The sequence below is a fragment of the Sorex fumeus genome, unplaced genomic scaffold, assembly GCF_029834395.1.
Source record: "Sorex fumeus unplaced genomic scaffold, SorFum_2.1 ptg000044l, whole genome shotgun sequence".
NCBI lineage: Eukaryota > Metazoa > Chordata > Mammalia > Eulipotyphla > Soricidae > Sorex > Sorex fumeus.
The window spans coordinates 72,368,515-72,392,361 of NW_026606101.1; the positions used below are offsets into that span (position 1 = coordinate 72,368,515).

Sequence of the window (23,847 nt, forward strand, 5' to 3'; positions counted from 1 at the left end):
GTGTGTGTGTGTGTGTCTAACAGAGAGAGAGACAGACAGACAGAGACAGAGGGGGCCGGAGAGAGTGGAGAGAGAGAGACAGACAGAGACAGAGGGGGCCGGAGAGAGTGGAGAGAGAGAGACAGACAGAGACAGAAGGGGCGGAGAGAGACAGGCGGGCAGACGGAACAAACAGACGCCTGAAGGCCTGTTTTAGCGTTGAGGGAAGCCAGCCTGGGTCCACGCCGCCCGCCACTGCAGCTCTCCAGGCCAAGAAGACGTTTGTCAAACATTCCAGGAGGCGCGCCCAGCCCCGCGGCCTCTGCTTGAGGCCTCCCGGCCTGAGCTCCCGCCTCTGAGGCAGCGCCAGAGCCCCACAGGTCGGGGCCATGACCGGCAGGAAACGCCTCCACCGCCTCCCACCCGTGTCCCCGCCACCCGTGAGGAGCCTGTTGCTCAAACCCGAGGCGAGGCCCGGCCTGGCCTTGAACCCGCTCCTGGGCCTCTGGGGGGCGACAGGACCAGGTGCTGCCCGGCAGGGACAGAGTGGGCGGCCCTGCCCGCGTGGACCCGGTCCTGTACCGAGCCCCGCCGCGAACCCCGATGTGGCCTCCAGCGTCTGCTGAGTCAGGGCCGTGACATGCCTCGGGCCCGTTATCAGCTGCCCATGGTCCTCCTGACTCCCAAATGCCCAGCCAGAAGCCGGGGATGGAAGATCAAAGGAAGGGGGGGAGGGAGAGAAGGAGCCGGAAACAGTGAGAAACGATGGAATGTGGGTTTAAGCTTCAGCCCCGGTTCTGCCCCCGCTGGAGGTCTTCTGTTTGGCTTCTTCCCTCTGTGGAGACTTGCCCAGTGTCTTCTGCCTGTCGGGGGCAGTGGGGACCGCCCGCTGGCTCTGCCCGGCCTCGGTGGGCGCCTGCCGGATACTCAGGCTGTTGTTTTTCTTCTTTTAATTCTTGGCTTTTCTTCTTCTTCTTCTTTTTTTGACTGAACTATTATTCCGTCCCTGGAATATTCTGGAACACGGTCCCAAGAGCTGCTGTTCCTCCCCACAGGGCCGTGCCTGCCTTTCCCCAGCGCTCTTGCTCTCTGCCTGTCAGTCGGTCCCGAGTCCCTAGAGCCAGATTTCAAATGGAATCACAGGGAGGCACAGTCACGAAGCGGTTCATGATTAGGTTTCAGTCATCTAGCGTCCCAACGCCCATTCCTCCACTGGTGAACATTTCCCGGCACCAGTGTCCCCAGGTTCCCTCCCACCAGCCAGCCCCCAGCCTGCCTCGCTGGTAGACACTTTCTTCTCTCTCTGTGTCTCTGTCTCTGTGTCTCTGTCTCTGTCTCTCTGTTTCTCTCTCTCTCTCTCTTTCTCTCTCTCTCTCTCTCTCTCTCTCTCTCTCTCTCTCTCTCACACACACACACACACACACCCTTACTTTCCCTGGCTTCCTTCTCTCTTCCCTTCCGATAGCCACGAATTGAATGTCCTGTTTCAGTTGTTTTCTACTTTTATGCTTTTGTCCATGCTTCACATGAGTAATAAATACATCTAAGGAAACTTCAAACCACAACGACAGTACCAGGAAGCTCAGGGGACCAAGTGCAGTGCTCGGGGTCTGACTGGGCTGACACGGGTGAGGCGAACGTCTTGGTCCCCACACCCTTGGTTTCTGTCTGCTGTTCTAGATTTATTGATAGATTTTCTGTTCCAGGATCTATCCTGGGGCTCCCACATGCCACGCCTATGCACTGGGACCTCGGACTATCTTGTGGTCCTCCTTGGACACGCTGCCCCCTGCGTATTCCCTCGAGCTTGTCCATGGAGGTTTATGCAGAGCTCATCACCCGTTGCTCTGGTCACGTCAAATCCCTCGGAGCGGGGCTGATGAATGGGTGGGCCGGGCTCGTCCGTGCCCTTCGCTCATTGGCATGCACGCGCCAGAACCAGGCACCGTCTTATGCCCCTCGAGCCCTCTCTGTGGGTGCCTCGCCGGAGAGTCAGTCTGGGCCATCATCCCATATAAGCGGACTGCAAGGAACGGAAGGCTGGTGTTCGGAGACTCGCACGGGTGTGGTGGGGGGGAGCTCTACTCCAAGCCCGGACCTCCAGATAGGGTGCAGCCAGAGTCACTGTGACCGAGCAGGATCCGGTGGCGGGGAATTGAGTAACGGTGTACTGTGGACAGAGCGTTCGGACACTGGCCAGTCACCTAGTCTGGCCTGATCTGCAGAGTCCTGCTGTGGTTTGGGGGCCAATAAGTTACCAGAGCCGAATCTGTTCTTCTAAGTGTCTGTTTACTTGCTTCTCTCTCTCTCTCTCTCCTTCCTTCCTTCCTTCCTTCCTTCCTTCCTCCCTTTCTCCCTCCCTCCCTCCCTCCCTCCCTCCCTCCCTCCTTCCTTCCTTTTTCATTCACCCTCAGTGCCTTCTTTCCTCTTCCTTTCACCTGGGGATGAAAACTGAGGTCTGGAATAAGCCTTGAGTACAACCAGGTGTGACCCCACCAAAAGAAATTAGTTATGGAACCTGTTTCCACAAAATGTCTTCAGCAAACATTTCACTTTGGGAGTTTAAATACTATGCTAATAATTTTTATCTTTAAACAATAGTGATAGCAAATACAGTGAAAATTGAGCTCGCATAAATGAAGCAAGTCTGTAAGTCGTTGCCTTTGGCCCTGATGTGGGAACATATGGATTTAAAAACTATGGTTTTCTTTGTTACGTATGGACTCTTGCCCAGCCAGAATTTGAGCACGTTTTTCTGATAAACTGAAGGGGGGAAAAATAAACCTTTTTGAAATGTTAGTTTTGGTGGGAATACCAACTATAAAAATTACAGAACGATTTTAGAGTTCTTCCATAAAGCTAAGTACTACATGCTAGTATTTTAAATGTTATTATATGCAGATAAATAGGGAAAAATATACTTCACACCCTTTCTGGTGCCTTATCCAGCCACCCTGTGGTCAGCATTTTAATACACTTTCTTTCTCGTGAACATTTTCCCGCTATAAAAAATGGAACCTTTGGGCCTGAGCGATAGCACAGCGGGTAGGGCATTTGCCTTGCATGCAGCCGACCTGGGTCCAATTCCTGGCATCCCATAGGGCCCCCCAAGCACCGCCAGGAGTAATTCCTGAGTGCAGAGCCAGGAGTAACCTCGGAGCATTGCTGGGTGTGACCCAAAATGAAAAAAGATGGAACCTTTATTCCGCGCCCCCCCCGCCCCCCGAGATCTGATACTTGGTTCCGACTTAGTTCATGTTCCTTGCTGGGGGTCGGGGTGGCGTTTTAGACCAACCATTTTCTGTGTCAGTTTTTGAGCGATGTTGATCGTGCTGTTTTCCATGTTGTTTACAACCACTTGTCCATCCTAGACACTCTGGGCCTCCCTCTGTGTTGGAAGGGGGCCATATATATCCTCCCTAATGGTGCGTGTGTGTGTGTGTGTGTGTGCATGTGTGTGTGTGTGTGTGTGTGTATTGTGGGCTGGATGTTGGGTCATGCTTGGCTCTGCTCGGGGCTTACTCCTGGCTCTGTGCTCAGGGATCAGTCCTGGAGGGCCTCCAGACCAAAAATTGTGCCAGGAATTGAACCAAAGCCAGTGCCTGGGCCCCCTGGACCCCCACTTCTCCCCTAAGCATGCAGCTTGCCAGAGAAGAGGGTGGACCCCCCTGCAAAGACCTCAGAGGCTATCATTTTGCCCTTCCAAGGAAAGACTCACGCTGTCCCCTAGACCCGGGGAAGGGCAGACCCCCGGATTCCCACCAGGGTCCAAAGCCGAGGCATGATCAGACAGGAGAGCCTGGTGCCCAGGTCCCCGTGGCAGAATCGAGGCGCTTGGAGAGGAATGGTTAACAGGCAGGCCCGGGGCAGGCCTCCCTGGAATCCAGCACCCTCGCGGCCTCCGCGGAAGGCCTTGTCGCAGGCCCTGGGCTGACCCGCCGTGTTCCTCCTCCCGCAGTGCTGAGCCACCAGCACCCGCAGCAGATGGCCGCCAGCTCGCTGAACCCACAGAGCCACCCGCCGCAGAACCCGCCCACCGGGCTCCTGGCCATGCCCAACGCGCTGACCACGCAGCAGCAGCAGCAGCAGAAGCTGCGGCTCCAGAGGATCCAGATGGAGCGTGAGAGGATCCGGATGCGCCAGGAGGAGCTCCTGAGGCAGGTAGGACCTCGCGGCGCTGGTTGGGGGGCGGGGGGAGGGAGGACCCGGCCACACAGGCCTTCCCAATCCCGGGTGCAGAATTCTCTTTCTCCGGCTCGCGTCGTCCCCCCCACCCTATCTGGAGAGCTGGGCTCGCCGAGGGCCAGCTGAGATGCCCGCCAGTGACGTCCACGGCTGATGTTCAGGACAGAAGCGGCGACTTTCCTACAGCCAACCTTAGCGAGTGGCAGAGAAGCGACCCGTTTTCTGTGAGCTGCCGGCTGCCAATGTGTTATCCCCAGACGTGGTGGCTTGAGCTGAGATCAGCATTGTTGTGTCGCAGTACAGCTGCCAGGAGCTTGGCTGGGCTTGGCAGGGCTGATGTGGGCACTGCGGATGGAGTCACTTGGTGGATTCTCCTGGTGAGCGACCGAGGAGTGTCCGGGATGATGATGTTCCAGGGCATAGCGTCTGAGGGAGGATGCCAGGAGAGCGAGCCTGGAGGGATGGAAATGTGCAGCGTCTGCCCCGGGCATTGCCCTCTGGCGTTTTCCCGTGCCATGTGGGTTCACCCCCGAGCAGATGTTTCTAGCAGCAGGAAGTCGGAATTGCTGATGGTCCATGATCCTGGAAACGCCAGGAGTTGCTTCTACTGTTTTGCCTTCGTCAAAACTGCCACAGAGGACGCTCCCGTCCCCACTCGAGAGAGGGCAGAGGGTAGCTTCGTGCCAGAAAGGACCTTGAATGTGCCATCCCCTGCCAGCTGCCATGGGACGTGAAAAAGGGATTGGTGCACTTGTAGTTGAATGAGGGAAGGGGAATGGTTTGCTCGTGGGTGCTGATGGCAGGTCTTCGGAAATGCCTGGGCATGGATCATTCACTTTTGTGGGTGCCCCACATCCATTGATTGAGTCATTGATTCATTCGGCAGCATGCCGCTCCCTTTCATCTCCAGCCCACACTTCACTTGATGCGACGCTTCAGGGGGAATAAATGAATCCAAGAAGATCCTAGAGGGGCCGGAGGGAGCAGTTAGGGAGCTGGTCTTGCATACTGCAGCCCCGGGTTCCATCCCCAGCCTCCCGTATCATCCCCTGAACCCCGCCAGAGTGATTCCACAGCACAGAGCCAGGAGGAAGCCCTGAGCATCATCAGGTATCACCCCAAAACCAAAAAAGGAAAAAAGAAAAGATCCACAGAGGAGAAAACCCGGTTTTCCCTCCCACTTTCATGACTTGATTTAATGTGCAAGAGCAGAATTCTTTCCCCACCATCGGCTAAGCCAGTTACTGTCAGGTCTCCTAACAGTGCTCCTTCTGAGGAGAGCGTTAGTTTACTGTTCTCGTGCTTCAGACTTTGCTCTGTGCCTCACGTGAGTAAGACACATGGAGAGCTCCGCTTCCCTGGTTGAAGGAAGTGAGTCTTTTCAACTGCCCAGACAGCACCTGGGCCCGGGAGGAGTGAGAAGCATGTTTCCTCCTTTTAGCTCCGTCTGATGCTTTCAGACACATCGTGGACACGGACCGTGTGTTCCTCGCCAGAGCAGTTGCAGGAGAGGAAGTGGCTATAAGGGGAGGTTCCAAACGCACAAAGAATTAAAACGATTCCTCAGACAAATGGAGAGACACGGTGCGCTGTCATCAGTTGAAAGTTCCTTTAGCGCGAAGGCGCACGCCTTATGCTGTGGCCATGATTCTGCCCGTCACTCTGGGGATTGCTGTCTGAGTGGTGGTTCTGTGCTCAGGAATCTCGCCTAGCAGTGCTCGGAGACCGTATGGGATCAGGGACCGAACCCGGGCAGGCCGCGTGGGAGGCCGATGCTCTCCCTGCTGGCTGCATCTGCTGCTTTTCCAGAGACGTGTCTTGTCTCATTTTCTGCCTTTGAGTAGTCGTCCTCTTTGGAGTAACTTTTCTATTTTTTAACAAGGGAAATTAAATGGAGCAGCATTTGTGTGCTTTACTTTTTTTTTTTTACTTTTTTGGGTCACACCCTGTGACGCTCAGGGGTTGCTCCTGGCTCTGCACTCAGGAATCACTCCTGGCAGTGCTCACGGGACCATATGGGATGCTGGGATCAAACCCAGAACCCAGGCCTGCCTCAGACAAGGCAAACGCTTCCTCCTCTCTACCGCTGCCCTGATCCCTTTACAAGCACTTCGTTTTTGTTGTTCTGGAGGGCTGGGGAGAGAGCCCTGGGCCTCACTCATAAGAGACAGTGCTCTTCCTTGGGCTCCACCCAGAGCCTGTAGCTTTATTTATATGCCAGTGAATTTTGCGTTGTCTGGGGAGGCGCCTCTGGTGGTGCTCAGAGGCTTCTCCCCACCCTGTGCCCTGGGTTTCTCCCCGCAGTGCTCAGGGGACCACGTGCACCAGGACTGTGCTCAGGTGCCCGCTGGGCATGTGCGGTAACCATTAGGCTATCTCCACCCTCGGCTGATAGTTTTCCTGTTTTCTGTTTGGAGGAGGGCTGCGAAATGGGTGGAAGTCCAAGTGCTATCTGCCGCCTGTGTTTCGGGGCCTCCTGGTTGGAGGTAGCAGTTCCCAGGGCTGCGGCTGGGCAGATGGCCTGGGGGGTTGGAGCGTGGGCTCCACACACAGCGTCTCCAGTGTGACCCCCGCATGGGCTGCAGGGTATGGTGCTGGGCCCAGCCCTCCAACACCCAGAACGTGGTTCCCCTGGCCCCCGCTTCCACAAAGAAAGAAAAGTTTAAAATGTTAAAAACTGGGCTGGATCGATAGCACAGCAGGTAGGGCATTTGCCTTGCTTGTGGCCAAGGCGGGTTCGATTCCTCTGTCCCTCTCGGAGAGCCCAGCAAGCACCCGAGAGTATCTCGCCCGCACAGCAGAACCTGGCAAGCTCCCCTTGGCGTATTCAATATGCTAAAATTAGTGACAACAAGTCTCACAATGGAGACATTACTGGGCCCGCTCGAGCAAATCGATGAACAACGGGAGTACAGTGCTACAGTACTACAGTGATTACTATTTTTACCGAGAGGGAGTTGTCTATGGAGGGAATAGTCATCTTTTTCCAGTCTTGATGTATCTGTGAAAGATTTATGCGATCTGAAGAGAAACCAAAACAGTAACAAGTCTCACAATAGAAAGGTTACTGGTGCCCACTCGAGCAAATCAATGAACAGCGGACGACAGTGTGACAGTGCAACAGGTGTATCTGCATGTATTTTTGTTTTCTTTTTGGGTCACACCTAGTGATGCTCAGGGGTTACTCCTGGCTCTGCACTCAGGAATTACTCCTGGTGGTGCTCGGAGGACCACATGGGAGGCCAGGGATCAAACCCATGTCGGCCACGTGCAAGGCAAACGCCCTCCCCTCTGTGCTATTGCTCTGGCCTCATCTGTGTGTATTTTGATTTTGAAAAGTGCAGGACTGGAGACATGGAACAGCAGGCAAGGCGCTTCCCTTGCACCGGCCGACTCTGGCTTAATTCGCAGCACCACCGAATGGCTACTGAGCACCTCTAGGAGTGATCCCTGAGCACCTCTAGGAGGTGACCCCCAAACAAGGCAAAAATTCAGGGCAAGACAGATAATACGGGGAACGTGGGGCTTACCTTGCACGTGACCGACCCCAGCTTGATCCCGGGTGCCCATATGGTCCCCTGAGCAGAGTCAGGAGTAGCCCCTGAGCGCTATGGGAGAAATAAAGAGTACAGTGAGCTGGAAGGCCCAGTGGTGGAGCACGTGCCTTGGACCTGGAGGCTGGAGATCGGTCTCAACAGTTGGCCGCAGATGGCACCGTTGTTCTGTTCTCTTCCCTGTAACAGCTTAGCGAGTCAGTCGTTCCTTCTGTTCATAACAGAAATCGTGCCATGGTGTTGGACGCCTCTGGCCTGGGTGTTTACAAACTTGCTTTTGTTTGGGGCCGTACCCACTTGTGCGCCATGCGTGGGGGACCCCGCAGAGCCAGGGAAGGAAGCCAGGCCTGTTGAACTAGCCCCCCCGCCTCGCCAGCTCTTCCAGCAGGCCCGGATATAAACTTTAAGATACCGTGAGCCCTGCTGGACCCTCCTTCAGCGAGAGACAGGTCGGGAAGCTGGGAGCACCGTTCCTTGACGTAAAAGCAGACTCACAGCTGCGTCAGAGGAGGGGGTTTTGGTTCTCGTACTTGTTTTGGGGCCACACCCAGCCGTGCTCTGGGCTTGCTCCCAACGGTTGTGCAGGAGTCACTTGTGGCTCTGCTCAGGGGACTGAGGGGGTTCCGGGGACTGAACCAGGGTCAGCCACATGCAAGACAAGCGCCGAATCCCCGATCCTGTCTCTGAGGCTTCTCACTGAATCATGAAGCGGGGGGGGGGGGGGTGTGGGGTGTGCAGGGGAGCGTCTTTCCAGAAGATTCTAACTTAGAGGACTCCCTGTCAGGCCCCCCCAGCCCCCGCCCTCTCGGGCCAGGCAGACACTGGAGACCAGCCTCAACTTTCCCCACAGCCCTGCCTGCCTGCTGCAGCTGCCAAATCTTCCTCTCTTCCGGCTCAGTGAGCCAGGCAGTATTTCTTTGTTCCCAAAGGGCACGCTTGCAACTTGACCCAACAAAATGGAAAACTTGGGTAACCTGGTAAGAACCCCAGAGTGAGTCAATGACTTCTGGGCGGAGTCAGCTTTGCCCCACAACCCCCACAGGGCTGTGTCGTGAAGAAGTCGCACATGTCCCCCCCATCCGTCCCACACCATCCCACATTCCTGCAGAATCAGCTCGGCCAAAATTGCCGACTCAGCCTGACCCGGGGAGCCAGAACGACAGAGACCGGGGACAGGGCTGGGCCCGAGGCCTGGGATTCTGGCTGGTCAGCTCACGCCTGCCTTGCTGTTGGGGCTGGCCAGATGGCCGCCTCCTCCCCATTCCAGGTCCAGGACCCCAGGGCAGGGACGCACTTGGCCGGAAGGTACAGGGGTGGAACAAAGAACCACTACTCAGAGGTGCAAGGGTGCCCGGCAGGTCCCTTGCTCCTGCCTTCTTCAGCCTGTGAGGCGACAGCGTCTTGCAGAATTCGGGCTCAGGGGGTCAGCTGCGCTTCTGAAAGCAGGTGGTCTGGGACGGCGGCCTGTCCAGTGAGCCGCACTCGGATACAGGTAGCAGCCACGCACACTCCCCCACTCCAACGCACACACACACACACACACACACACACACACACACACACACACACACCCTGGCATCCCACGCCCGTTTCCCGTCAGCATTTCATTTGCCTGCAAGTTCTAGGACGAACTGGGTGTCGCAGCTGTTCGGGGATGCTCCTATTATGGAGGAGTAAGAACAGTTTGATCATTCCTGACCCGGGTTCAATCCCTGGCACCCACGGTGTCCCCTCTGAGTCCCGTCAGGAGTGATTCTCTGAGCACAGAGCCAGGAGTCAGCCCTAAGCACTGAACAAGTGCTCATTTTTTTTCTCTTTTTGGAACAAGGACCTTCTGGAGCTGGAGAGACGGTACAGACCTAGTCAAAGCACTTGCCCTGCACGCGGGCCCTCAGTCAGGCTTGGTTCTGGCCCTTGCACCACACGTGGTCCCCTGAGCCCTGCAAGAGGTCACTCCTGAGCAAACATCCGTGACTGACCCTCGAGCACTGCCAGTTGTGGCCCCCCCAAACTCCACACTCACCAAAAAAAAAAAGGATTAGAAAGGATCCTCTTAAAAAATGTTACAAAAAGAAATGCCTTTTTAAATGGAGGTTTCCCCCAGATTACACCAAGGGAAAACCACTTTGGGGTGTTTGGGGGATGACACCTACAATGTTCAGGGTTTACTCCTGACTCTGTGCTCACCCATCGCTCCTGGTGGTGCTCAGGGGACCATACTCGGTGCTGCTGGCCATTGACACCCCCAGCCCAGCCTGTCACCCCTGCTCCTGCTCCTTTGGGATGTTGCCAGACGCCAAGCGGAGAAGGCACCCTGCCATGCCGTTGGGGGTCGCAGCGGGAAGAGGTCGATTACAGCGTCTCCTTTTGTGCTGGGAAGGGACAACAGAGATGACAGGAGAGCAGAGGCTCAAGAGAGACGTCCCGAGGGACCTCGCGTGCTAATTAGGGCTCCCAGCATCTCCCCCAAGGGTCCTCTCCGGCTTCCCGCCCCCCCCCCCCCCCCCCCGCAGCCTCCAGGCAGCTGCACAGGAGATGAGCCCCTTCAGACTGAGGCTCCCGGCCACCTGAGCAGGAATCAGAATCCCTTGGCACAGAGTTCAAAGGCAGCTGACGTGGGCTTCCCCTCCCCGCTCCGAGGACCTAAATAAATAAACCAGCATTTGGGCTCCGAGACCCTCCAGGTTTTGGCAGACTAGGCGAGTGGCTCCATCCGCAAATGACTATTTTAATGTCAGCATTTTTAAATTCTGTCTTTCTCTCTCTCCCTCTCTCCCTCTGTTTCTGCTTGCCCCACCCTCTGTAATTAAAACAATCCCACTTTCCCTGGGTGTGGGTCCAGCCCACACACCTCGTCCCGCAGAAGAGGCTGTCGCTGGTTTCTCCCTGAAATGGGGCCCAGCCACGACTCCCCCGGGCCGGGGTCACGGCCAGGGTCACGGCCAGGGCCACAAGGCGGAGTGGTCACCCTCTGGGAATCAGTTCCTTGGCCGGCTGCAGGCCGGGGGGAGTGTGGCGCTTCGCTTGCAGAATCCACGTGCAAATCAGCGTTTCTCCGTCCCAGGCCTGGGTCTCCGGACTCCTTTCTGCCCGAGGACTGTGATTCTAATGACTCGGTCCAGGGGCGCTCAGGGGTGACCACAGACTCTGCCAGAGATCGCCAAGCCCCTCTTTTACGACAGTCTCTCCACCCCCGGCTTGGGAAGAGAGAGAAAGTCAAGTTGAGGCAGAGGAGGGGAGGGGCGGGGAGGTGAGTGGAGGAGGGAGCGAGTGGTCAGGGAAGAAGGGGAAGGGGGAGAAGTGGAGAGTGGGGGGGGGAAGGTGAGTGGGGGAGGGGAGGGGTAGTGAGCGGAGGAGGAGGGTGGGCACGGGGGGAGGGGAGGGGGCAGAGGGCAGAGCCAGCTAGAGGGCGGCTGCGCTTTCCTCTTCAAAGCTGGGGGCGCACCGGCCCTGACTGATGAACAGAAAGAGGAGAAACGGAGCCCAGGCCCACCGCCCGCAGGAGAGAAAGGTCAGGGAGAGCAGGTCAGGCGATGTCCGGCCCCTCCGGCTCCTCCCGCTGCCCAAGAACGGACGCCCGGGCCAGGTCCCGGGAGAGGCGGCGGCGTGCCCCGGGCCTCAGTTGCCCTAGCTGCGCGAAGGCGGCTCCCGGGTGGTCCCGAGGGTGGAGCGAAGCAGCCGGGAAAGCCCTTGCAGGGGGCGCGAGCGGGCAGGGGGTCAGGGGGGCTGGAGCTCGGCGCCGCCCCCTGCAGGCCGCTCTCCCACTGCGCTCGGGAAGGAATGACCCAGAGCAAGGCCGGCGTGGCCAGACCTCCCCCGTCCCCCCAGCAAACAGACAAACGTAAAATAATAGACTACAAGAGAGTCTAATTTACCCTTCAGAGTGGTTCGAGGTCCCGCAAACACACGTCCTGTGTCCTGTAGTCTTTCACGTGACATTTGAACAGAAAAACTGGTCTTGCACGCCCCCTTCGGACCAAACGTGGCATTGCTCCTGGCGTGAGGGGCATCCAGTCTTCAGAAGGGGCAGAGGGCGGGGGTCACCAGGGGTCTCCTTAGCTTAAAACGGAGGGAGCAGAGCGAGGGAAGTTGCAGCGACCCGCTTTCCCAGTAGAAGAGCAGTTTTGCTCTCATACGAAAAGTATGTTTTTAGCCACACGTGTTTCAGAACAAAAATCTATGTTGTGTCTTTTTGCAGTATGCCGGGAGTAAGGTCAATGAGGAAAGTGTTCAGAACTCTACATTTCATATCTAGTTTCTGGTGATCTCAGAAACATTTTTTCTCTCCTTGTGTATGTCATTACAAGCAACAATTGGTATCACTATATAGTGAAATATATGTATTTTATATTTTAGCCAATAATCTTCCCAAAATGAACCTTTAAATTTTGTTTTTTTTCAATCATTATTTTTATTATTATTATTATTAGTAGTAGTAGTAGTAGTTTTGCTTTTTAGGTCACACCCAGTGATGCACAAGGGTTACTCCTGGCTCTGCACTCAGGAATCACTCCAGGTGGTGCTTGGGGGACCATATGGGATGCTGGGACTCGAACCCAGCTGCATCATCGGCTGCATTGCAAGGTAAACGCCCTACCCACTGTGCTCTCGCTCCAGCTCCTTCGCTTATTTTTTAAAAATTGACCTCATGGGGCTGGAGTGATAGCACAAGCAGGTAGGGCAAATGCCTTGCACGCAGCTAACCCGGGTTCTATTCCCAGCATCCCATATGATCTCCCAAGCACTGCCAGGAGTCACTCCTGAGTGCAGAGCCAGGAGTAAACCCTGAGCATCGCCGGGTGTGACCCAAAGCGTGAAAAAAAAATGACCTCACTTTATTTTGGGAGGTTTGGGAGCCACTCCAGGCAGTGTTCAGGGCTGCTCCAAACTCCTAGTTTCTGGGAACTAACCCTGGGTCGCATCTTAAGACTTGCTAAACTTGATTGGGTTAAGTCTTCTGATCACCCAGGGCCTGGGTGAGCAGACTTCGAGCAGGTACTCTTTGCCGCTGTGGTGTTTATTTTGGGTCTTTGTTAGCTGCGAGTCTTATCAGGTCTTGGCGCTTTATAGGAGCCGAGCTTCCCAAGCAGCACAGTGAAGCCTAGGAACCCGCGTTTTCATAGCTGATGACTTCACCGGGACTTGTCTAGACTCTCTCAAAGCACAGCATGCCAGCACTGGAGCCACATAGCAGAGATCCTGTGATGAGAGCCCGAGAGTTCTGTTCGCAGGGGAAGTCATGACTTGGGGGGTTGGTTTGGGGATTCCGAAGACCAGTGACGTCAGCCTGGAAGGTGGGAAGCCGGACCTCTTGGCTCTGGGAAGGAGCTTGCTTCGGGCTGGACACCAGCACCAACACACTCGGGAAAAATCTCTCTCCCGAGCAGAGAGATTAGGGGTCTGGCCTCATGTGTCAGAATGGCAGGACTTCCTGGAGGTGACTGTAGCACTGTAGCACTGTCCTCCCATTGATCATCAATTTGCTCAAGCAGGCACCAGTAATGTGTCCATTATGAGACTTGTTACTGTTTTTGGCATATCAAATACATCACGGGGAGCTTGCCAGGCTCTGCCGTGTGGGCGGGATACTCTTGGTAGCTTGCCTGGCTCTCTGAGAGGGGCGGAGGAATCGAACCCAGGTCAGCCGCACGCAAGGCAAACGCCCTATCCTCTGTGCTATCGCTCCAGGATGTGAGGGCGATCTGGCTGCAACACCTGTCACCCCATTGATCGCCAGGGTTGATTCAGCTGATCTGGCTGGTGAGACGGGTGTCCCCTTCCTCCCTCACCGCTCCACGTGTGTCCCTCCCAAAGCTGTGCGCTCAGTCGAAGAGGATGGGCTTCCCCGAATAGAGACGGACTGTTCTTCAGTCTAGGGCATATGAGTAGCTGCGCTGGAACCCCAAAACGAGTTCCTGGAGGTCACACCTGGAGAAAATCTCTTCAGTCACTCTGTTTATAGCTCTGGGGGTGGGGACTTGGCAAAGGTTCTGGCTTTGGACAGAGGATGGCCAGGGTGTCTTTTTTTCCCTGCACGTTGATTCTCAAGTGGTGCTTGCATCGGATTTGTGCCACTCCCAGCCTGCTGCCGTCCGAGTCAGCAGAAAGTGGGTCAACTACCCTGCTTCACTGCTGGTGGGAATGCCGACTGGTTCAGCCCTTTTGGAAAACAGTATGGACGATTCTCCAAAAATTAGAAATTGAGCTCCCATTTGACCCAGCAATACCACTCCTGGGAATATATCCCAAGAGGCAAAAGAGTACGGTCAAAATGACATCCGCACTTCTATGTACATTGCTGCACTGTTCACAATAGCCAAAATTTAGAAAAATCCCAAGTGCCCGAGAAAATATGACTGGTTAAAGAAACTTTGGTACATCTACACAATGGAATACTATGCAGCTGTCAGAAAAGACGAAGTCATGAAATTTACATACAAGTGGTTCTACATGGAAAGTGTCATGCTAAGTGAAATGAGCCAGAAAGAGAGGGACAGACATAGAAAGACTGCACTCATCTGGGGAATATAAAGTAACAGAATGGGAGACGAACACCCAAGAATAGTTGAGATAAGTAGCAGGAGGTCTGCTCCATGGCTTGGAAGCCAGCAGCACATGATAAGGCAGCACAGATAGAGAAGGGAACACCAAGTAACGGATGTTTGGAGAATTCGCGTGGACCACAACACCCTAAGTGAAAGAGAGAGCAAAAGGGAATGCCCTGCCACAAAGGTGGCAGGGTGGGGGGATTGGAGTGGGGCATGGGAGGGCTACTGGGATCAGTGGTGGTGAATGGGCACTGGTGGAGGGATGGGTACTCGATCATTGTATAACTGAAACCCAAGCACGAAAGTTTGTAAGTCTATAGTTGTACCTCATGGTGTTTCACTAATAATAATACTTTAAAAAGGTCAACAAGAAAACAAACACAAACCACAAACTTGATGACTGAGTGGTTTAGCTCTCCTGGAAGTTGGCATGTAATCAGAAGCGTGATTCAGTGAGATACTGAACTCTCTCCCTGGCTGGGGCCAAGGGCACAATAGACCCGAGGGAGCCGGGGTCAGCCCCTCCGATGCACCTAGCTTGAACCTGTGTACCTGGTCTCTGAGAAAGGGCCTTGAGATCCACTTGAACCATTGCGATGGCTGGGGTGGGTGCTCCGTGGCTTCAGCCTCTGAGGGTTCCAGAGAGGAAGAAATCCACCAACTCTTGTCCTTCACGGTTCTTGGCTTGGTAAAGAGTTGTCGCGTGGAGCGTGCTTTGCTCCAGTCCTGTATGAGGGGGCGTGTCACCAGGGCCTGTCCCCGCTCCTCTCTCCTCAGGAGGCGGCTCTCTGCAGGCAGCTGCCCATGGAGCCCGAGACGTTGGCCACAGTGCAGACCATTGTCAGCCCTCCGGCCATGACCCCCGACATGAGATCCATCACCAACAACAGCTCCGATCCTTTCCTCAACGGGTAAGTGGACGCATCGGAGGGCTGGGGGTTGGGGTGCGGCTAGAGGGGGTGGCAGAGAATCAGGAAGTTGGGGAAGTGGGTCTCCTTTTTCTTTTCAGTGGGGACCTCTGTCCAGTGAGGGGTGTGGTTTGGAGGGCAGCATGTGTGAGTAGAGAGGAAGCTCCATGTAAGGCGAAACCCCTGAATCCTAACAAGTGGCTTTGACTCAGGTGACTCCATTGTTGACTAACTTCTTAAAATTGGTAACAGGACATGGAGTGAACCCACTGGTCAGCCGTTTGAAAATGGGAACGGGCTTATTATTTCAACATCTCATTGTGTCGTGTTCGAAGAATCTCGGTCCTAGGCGCCTATCGGGAGATTAACACATTGACACTAGTGCTGGGATGTGTGTTAGTTAAACCACACCCGAGTGTGATCCACCGGCGGTACATGCAGAGGCCCCCTGTTCAAGTGTGTTACGGCAACCAGAGAAGCGAACAATTCGGAGACAGTGTTTCCAGGGAAATGGGGGCGGGGGGGGGGGGGGTCTGTAGTTGAGTTCATGGCGTTACTCAGTTTCCTGGGTGTGAGGATCAAACTGTGGCTAGGTGTGATGTTAGCAGGGCAAGCGAAGGGCTGGGTGCCTAGGAACTCTGCTGCAGAGAAGTGGAATTTTAAAATGATGAGCTAGAAGTGCGAGGAAAGGATCCTTTAACTAGATGGACTCGTTGCCCTCGTACTCTTTTTAACCCAAAATCAGGGGAGAAGACGCTTTCCAGGGCCTTTCATTCTTTTTTTCTTTTTGGGTCACACCCGGCGATGCTGAGGGTTTACTCCTGGCTCTGCACTCAGGAATCACTCCTGGTGGTGCTCAGGGGACCCTATGGGATGCTGGGAATCGAACCCGGGTCGGCCGAGTGCAGGGCAGACGCCCTCCCCGCTGTCCTGTCACTCCTGTCTTGGGGAGAAGGTGCTTTCCAGGGCCTTTTCTGCCCTTGCAGAGGCTTTGCCTCACACACGCACAGTGACGAAGGTCGTTACAAGAGAGAAGTCGAGGAAAATCCACAGTCACCAGAATGCTGGCACAAAGGAGTGTTTTCGTTACTGATTTTAAGCGTGTTGTGTCCCCCCAATGACTTAAGGCTTGCCTGTGTCTTGGCCCCCACACTTGCCACAAACCCCCAATCTAACTGGCTGCCTCCACTCATTATCACAGCTAATAATTAAACCCACCCCCGGCTCCCCCAAGCATGCCCTTTCCCTGGTCCCTCTGCAGTGGAGCCATGGAGCCACGGGGGCTGTTTGACGCCTTTCACCCTCATAACCTCTTAATTTAGCGGGTGCATCCTAGCGCTAGCCCATCTTATTTCAGGTGCTTTTCCTTCTGCGCCCAGGGGCTTGTCCTGAGTGTTCCTTGGAGGTGAAGGTGAATCCGTGCTGATTCCTATGCAGCTCAGTTTCACGGTGTAGATACCGTCCTTTCTCCCATCAGGGAGTGGGTTTTGGAATCTCCGTGTCCCGTGGCGCTGGTGCAGGGACATTGCTGTGTGGGCCAGTTTCCGTAGCTGCCTTTCACTTCTTCTGCATGAATTGTACTTTTTCTTTTTTCTTTTTTTTTTTGCTTTTTCCTGGCAGTGCTCAGGGGACATATGGGATGCCGGGGATCGAACCCGGGTTGGCTGTGTGCAAGGCAAACGCTCTTCCTGGCCCCTGGATTGTATACCTTTTTATTGGTTGCAGGAGCATGGGTTCACAGTGCTGTTTCTGCTTTAGGGGTCCGGATTCACACTGCTTCACACCGACCCACCCCCAAGCCCCGACCCCTGGGGCCCCTCCCCTCCACCCCCTTCTGCTCCTGGTCACGTGCAGTCCGAATTGAGGTGTTCCTTGGTTTTCAACCCAGCACAACCCAGCAGATTCATCTGCTCTGTGACTTCACTTTGATTCTGCACTCCCTGTCCTGGTCCCTTTGGGTGCCCCCCCCCCCCCCCCCCCCGTCTCCTGCCTCTGTCCTTGCGCGGGACATTGCCTCGATGGCCCGTGTTGAACGTGTCCCTCTCGCCTCTGCAGGGGTGCCTACCACTCTCGGGAGCAGAGCGCGGACAGCGGCCTGGGCCTGGGCTGCTACAGCGTGCCCGCCACCCCCGAGGACTTCCTCAGCAACGTGGACGAGATGGACACAGGTGGGTGCCACCCTGAGCCTCTCTCGGCTCCTTTGGACTCCCGGGTTGCCAGATAGGCATGGTAGGCACGGTACTCTCGGAGTCGCTGGCTTTAGTTTTGGAGGGGGATGGTCCGAGGGGGTGCGGGGGGAGCGGGCCCTCCGAGCTGGCTGGGAGGCCCCTCCCCCCCGCTCTTTGCCCCGCCCTGCCCTCGGTGGGTCACCCTGGAGTCGCGCCCGCCTGGCCCCCCTTCGCTGGTGGCACCTGCCGCCCACCAGCCCCTTCTCCTTGGGATGTGCGGGACTGGCTGGAGTCCCTGAAGCACGTTGGCAGGTACCGTTTGGGGACATCAGCAGTCACAGGGTCCAGTGCAGGACGGACAGGGCCAGAGGTAGGGCTCAGGGCCAGCCTGGACAAAGCAGGTGTCCCCCTGGCCGTGTGCACTGGGTCCTGTGAAGCCTTTCTGGGGCTCCCCGGGCCGGAGGGTGGGGGCGTGCGGGCAGGGAAGCTGGGTGCGGCCTGCTCAGATGCACGGAACCGGTCTCGAGCCATGAGGGAGGGCGAGGAGGGGGCCCCCGGGCCAGGCGAGAGCTGGGTCCTCCTCCTGGAATGATTGTGTGGCCCTGGCACCTTTGTGGTCTGGGGCCACAGCCGGTGGTGCTCAGGGCTAACTCCTGGCTCTGCACTCAGGGATCATGCCTGGTGGGGCTCGGGGCCACGGGAGGTGCCGGTGTCAAACCCAGGTCCACCATGTGCAAGGCAAGCACCCTACCTGCTGCACTGGCCGCCAGTTCCCCATCATGTCTTTTAGGAGTTACCGAGAGAGACAGACACACAGAGACAGACAGACAGACAGACAGACAGACACACACACACACACACACACACACACACACACACTCTTACAGAGAGAGAGCGAGAGAGCAAGCTGGCTGAGTTGACACGGAAGACCCCGTTCCATCCCTGAGACCACATGGTCCCCAGGGACTGCTGGGTGTGGCCCCAACACTGAAAACAAATGGGGAATTATCAGGAATGGGAGAGCCCCAGGAAATAGAGAAACCCTGTCCTGGGTCAGTTGTTTCCAGTGCTCTGACCCTGTCCTGGGGGGAGTAGCCCACGGGTCAGACGCAGGTGCTTCCTCCAGCCCCTTCTGGCCACGGTGTTGGACCCGGGCTGCCCAGAGACATTTCAGAGTCTCTGGGCATCTCTGCAGCTCTTACTCGGGACCCTTACTCTTACCTCCATTGGTAGTGGCTGAAATTTTGCAGAATGGAATGTTTGCAACCTGCCGTTGTGGGGGTTTCACTTTTAGCCCTGACTGGGAGGATCAAAGCTAGTCAGGCGAACCCTTGGCCTGTATCTCGGAGACCTTTAACCAGAGAAAACCCAGCGAGGGGCTGGAGAGAGAGCCCCCGAGTTAAGGAGCCTGCCCTGGGAGCCACCAGCCGGGGTTCCAGCCCGCCTCTGCTCCTCCACCGCCCCCAGGAATAGCCGCCACCGTCCCTCCGCACACGCCCCCGGCAGCTCACACCCAAGGGCCCAGGGAGGTCTGCGTTCATGGGTGCTTCCCCAGGAGCCCTGAGTTCAAGCTCTCCCTGACACTCTCCTAACAGCTCCCACGCACCCCACGGGGAGCTTTCTCCCCGAACCAAACCAGTCGCTGATGTGGGCTCCTCGGCTGCTTTCCTAGGAGAAACCGCAGGCCAGACGGCCATGAGCATGAACCCACAGCAGAACCGCTTCCCTGACTTTCTTGACTGTCTCCCGGGCACGAACGTGGACCTCGGCACCCTGGAATCCGAAGATCTGATCCCGCTCTTCAACGACGTGGAGTCGGCTCTGAACAAAAGCGAACCATTTCTCACCTGGCTGTAAGCTGCGCCCGCTCCCTGGGCCATGGGACCCACCTGGAGCAGAGCGGACCACCCCCCCCCCCTTGCCCCCCTGCCTCCTGCTCCTGCCTCTGCCCGCGGTGGCCCTGAGGGACAGTCTCTTCAGCTAATCGTGAACAGACCTTGGTCTTCCCTTAGTCTGCAAACCCGTGCACCCAGGCTGGTGAGGCGCGGCTGGTCCATCAAAGCCATGTCCTGTTTAGCTCTCTGCACCCCCGGGATTTAGCTTCCTGGATCGTAGTGGAATCGATCAGAGCCCAGTTGGTCAGAACTCACCTGATTCCCCAAGGGAGCGTGAGGGGCAGGGGCTCTGTCCAGGGAATGAACATGACCCTAGACCCACTGGTTATCCAGAAGCTCTTGGTGACAGTTTAGTACCAAACGCTTTGAAACATATTGAACTTGAGCTTTTAAAAACCCAAGAAAACAAAGAACAAAACCTCTGTGCGGATGGCGCGATTCTGCTCTAGGGAATGCAGTGTAGTTGAGGCCTGGGCGGCCGGCCGGTCCTGGTGATGGTCGTTCTGTTTCTGCCCAGGCACACGGCGTTCTATCAAGATTTTTTTTTAAATAATTTTACTACAGAGTTTACTTCTCTCCTCCCCAGTAGGAGGGGAGAGGGAGTGTCTGGGTCCATCACCCAGTGCCACAGAACTCCGGAAAGAGACCCTTTTGGGGACCCTCTCCGAGCCTCCCCCCCACCAAATTCTTACAAAGGGCAAGTTGGATCTTTAACGGACCACCTCTTAGGATGGGAGATTTCGGCACGATCATTTTGCCGCAGACACAGGGCTGCCGAGTTTGGGTTTTTTTCTTTGTTGCCCACCGGGGAAGTGCTGGGTCTTGTCTGGGGGAACGATTCTGTGAGTGAGGGCAGCAGCTCTTTCTGCCTTCTGCGCACGGCTTTCACCTTTGCTTCTCGAAACCCTGGAAACCTGGCCGGGTTTGCTTCCGAGATCTCAAACGCGGCAAACGTCATCTCCACTAGGAGAATGTGTGAAGGATGAAGCCGATGTCTGACGGGTGTGAAAACGCCTGCCCGGGCGTCTGAAGTCAGCCAAACCGATTCCTCCGAATATTCTGCTAACTCCCTTTGCTGCCATTGGTATACAAAGGCATGATCTATTATTATTCAATACCTCTTATGTAACCAAAAAAAACCCCAAAAAACACATTAAAAAAATTAACTTTGAAAGGACTGAGAGGGAAACCCCCCCCCCCCCCCCCCCGGGGTCCTGGGCCTGCAGCCCGCCTGCATTGCCGATGAAGTCCTGAGCGTTTCACAGTTGGAACTGACGTTATTTACGATCTCTGAATCTCCTAGCTCTTTGGGATGGCATCCTTCAGGTCTCCGGGAGGAAACTCTCCGTTCCTTGAGGGTCCGGCTTCCGGGGTGGGGGGATCCGAGGGCAGGTCCCGAGGAGGGACAGGCACAGGATCCTCGGGAGGGTGGGGAAGAGGCAAGTGTGGAGGGCTGAGGTGGAGGCGAGTGGGAGGGCCGGAGGTGAGGAGAAGGGACGTGGGTGGTGCCACAAGGGCCCCAAAGCAAGACGAGCTGAAAGGGGGAGCCAGGCCCGGCGGGGAGGAAAGCGCTTCAGTGCACTTTATGGGGGAGGGAGGGGGTGCAGGACCCCCAGCGTGGATGCTGAGCGGGAATCGGGCAAGAGCATCCGTCAGCTGGGGTCTCCCCCTCCGCCCAGAGATGCTCGTGGTCCCCGGGCTCCCTCAGTGCTCCGGGAGAAGTGGGGGTGATAGACGTGTCTGTCACTACTGCATTGGAGAGAGCACTGTTTCTTTTTCTCTTTGGTTAGTCATCATTGCAGAAAGCCGCAAAACTTTTCACAAAACAAGGAACAGTCCAAAGAACCAATGCGTTCTTTCTGGTTCTTTCTAAAGAAAGAGAAAAAAAGGAAACACAAAACAACAGCAACAAGACCTAACAACTGAGCAGTGTTACTGTATTTTTAAAAAGATATTTTTATAGATTTGTTTTCAGGTTATTAAAGGTAAGAGAAACAGCTATCCCCTTTTTTTAAATAGTTAAAACCTGAATGATTTGTATTTTTGATTTTTTTTTATAATTTCCTAGTAAGCTGTGGCATTAGAAAACAGTAGAAAAAAATTTTAGTGAAATTAGTTGGCACATTTATTAATGAATATAACAAATATTTTTTCCATGATAAAATGTGGATCCTGAGAAAGTGTTTACTAATAGACAAAGTAAATTGTTTGTTTTCAGGGTCATAAACAATGGCCTTTGTTAACAAACACTAAAGTTAGAAATTTTAAGTAGAAAATAAAAAACTTTTTGAAAGGTTTATTGGAAGTATTAAAACCCCTGCAGAAATCTTAATAAGGTGCTATTTATCTTATATTTCTTGTTATAGAGCAACTGCCTGAAGAGTTCATCTTTTTAGTTTGAAATCAGCCAGTTTCACTATTTTATCCATTCTTTTTTTCTTATTTAAAATGCCTATGAAAAATTTAAATGATTTTAGATCTGGAGAGACGGGAGTCTGGGGGGGGCACCTGCTTTGCACGTGACCGACCCAGGTTGAATGCCCCGACATCACCGATGGTCCTCCAGCCCTGCCAGGTGTGATCCCTGGCACTGAGCTAGGAGTAAGCCCTGGGCATTGCTGGGGTAGGTCCCAAACTTTAAATTAATTAATTAATTAATAATAGTTTCAGAAACCTGTCATTGAAGGTTTTATTCCCCCTCCCTGATAAAGTACTTTTTCTCGAATACATTGCCTGTTTGTACCTATTTGCAATTCTGTACAAGCTAAGTCCTGGTTAGCGTTTCACTGTAGTACTTAGGGTGTGAGATGGCCTTGTATGTACTGATTGCACAAGACAGAGAATCGCCTGCACGGAGTAGGGAGGAGCTCTCTGCGGAAGGCGCTGGAGAGCAGGGGCAGTGAACTAGCATGTTTGTTCGTTCTCACGAGAAAGTTGTTCCTGGATGTGGACCCTAACGAGAAATGCATACGCTGTTCTGAGGGGAAAGGGAGCCGGGAGAACGGGAGTGGACCGAGACCGTTTGTTTCCCTAACACTCTGCTGCAGTTAACTCAGACAAACGCCCCTCTCCATCCTGTCACCAGGCGTGTGTGTGTGTGTGTGTGTGTGTGTGTGTGTGTGTGTGTGTGTGTGTGTGTTTGGAGAGGGGACTCCCGTCAGCCCCACCAGACCATCTGCCCTGCTGTTTGAGGCTGGTTTTGACTCCGCTGATTCTGTGTAAGAGAAATAAATGCAATTGGATTTCCACTGGGGTCTCTGTGTGTTCCTGCCTTGTGTGTGTTCCTTTGTGTGGCGGCCGTGGGAGGCTTGGGGTGGCCCGCTCCTGGCAGACGAGAGGTGGTTCCATACAGCATTCGGGGCCAATGGTTTGGGCTCAGTATCTGGGATTCTGCTTTCCACCTGATTCGAAGTCACCAGCTGTGATTTATTCCTCCCTCCCTCCCTCCCTCCCTTCCTCCCTCCCTCCCTCCCTTCCTTCCTTCCTTCCTTCCTTCCTTCCTTCCATCCTTTCTTCCGTCCTTCTTCCTTTCTTACCTTCCTTCCTACCTTTCTCTCTCTCTCTCTTTTTAGCTTTTTGGGTCATACCCGGCAATGCACAGGGATTTACTCCTGGCTCTGCACTCAGGAATCACTCCTGGCGGTGCTCAGGGGACCATATGGGATGCTGGGAATCGAACCCGGGTCGGCTGTGCGCAAGGCAAACGCCCTACCCGCAGTGCTATTGCTCCAGCCCCTCTTTCTTTCTTTCTTTCTTTCTTTCTTTCTTTCTTTCCTCCCTCCCTTTTCCTTCCTTCCTTCCTTCCTTCCTTCCTTCCTTCCTTCCCTCCCTTTTCCTTCCTTCCTTCCTTCCTTCCTTCCTTCCTTCCTCCCTCCCTCCCTCCCTCCCTTCCTCCCTCCCTCCCTCCTTCCTTCCTTCCTTCCTTCCTTCTTTCCTTTCTTCCTTCCTTCCTTTCTTTCGTTCTTTTTCTTTTTTGCTTTCTCCCTCCCTTTCTTTTCTTTCCTTTTCTTCTTTCTTATTTTTGGGTCACACCATCAATACTCAGGACTTAGTGCTGCTTCTGTGTTCGGGGTCACTCCTGGCGGTGCTGAGGGTACCATACCCGGTGCCAGGCATTGAACCCTGGTCAGCCACAGGCAAGGCAGAGCTTGGGGTACCGTGTGGCAACTATAACTGTACCCCCAGATGTATCTCCCCTCAACTTCCAGTCCTGGGATCGAACTGTGGGCCTCCAAGGCGTGTGCTCCATTGTGTAGCCCCACACAGAGCCCTGCCCCTCCTTTTGTGTGTGTGTGTGTGTTTCTTTTATATTTATTTATAGCGATAACAGCAGTAGGGCATTTCCCTTGCGCACAGGCAGCCCGGCCAAGCCGGGTTCGATTCCTCCACCCCTCTTGGAGAGTATCTCGCCCGCACGGCAAAGCCTGACAAGCTACCTGTGATGTATTTGATATGCCAAACACAGTAACAACAAGTCTCAAAATGAAGACGTTCTGGGGTATGGTGCCGCCAGCAGGTCAATCTGTACCTGTGAGGCGAGTGCATCAGCAGCCTGATGGCACCTTCAGACTTCCAGATACCCCAAAATTGCTGCTGTGCCTTTGGCCAGA

General features: G+C 54.9%; 1 protein-coding gene across 1 annotated transcript in view; it reads left to right on the forward strand.

Annotated features, from left to right (window-relative positions):
• Positions 1–19,790, forward strand: part of WWTR1 (WW domain containing transcription regulator 1) — a 113,359-nt gene extending 93,569 nt beyond the window's left edge. Inside the window, exons 4-7 of the mRNA XM_056121595.1 lie at positions 3,938–4,140; positions 15,044–15,177; positions 17,230–17,342; positions 19,015–19,790. Of these exons, the coding sequence (XP_055977570.1) occupies positions 3,938–4,140; positions 15,044–15,177; positions 17,230–17,342; positions 19,015–19,199 (635 nt within the window). The 3' untranslated portion in view covers positions 19,200–19,790. The remainder of the gene's footprint in view (positions 1–3,937; positions 4,141–15,043; positions 15,178–17,229; positions 17,343–19,014) is intronic.
• Positions 19,791–23,847: the final 4,057 nt, after the last annotated feature.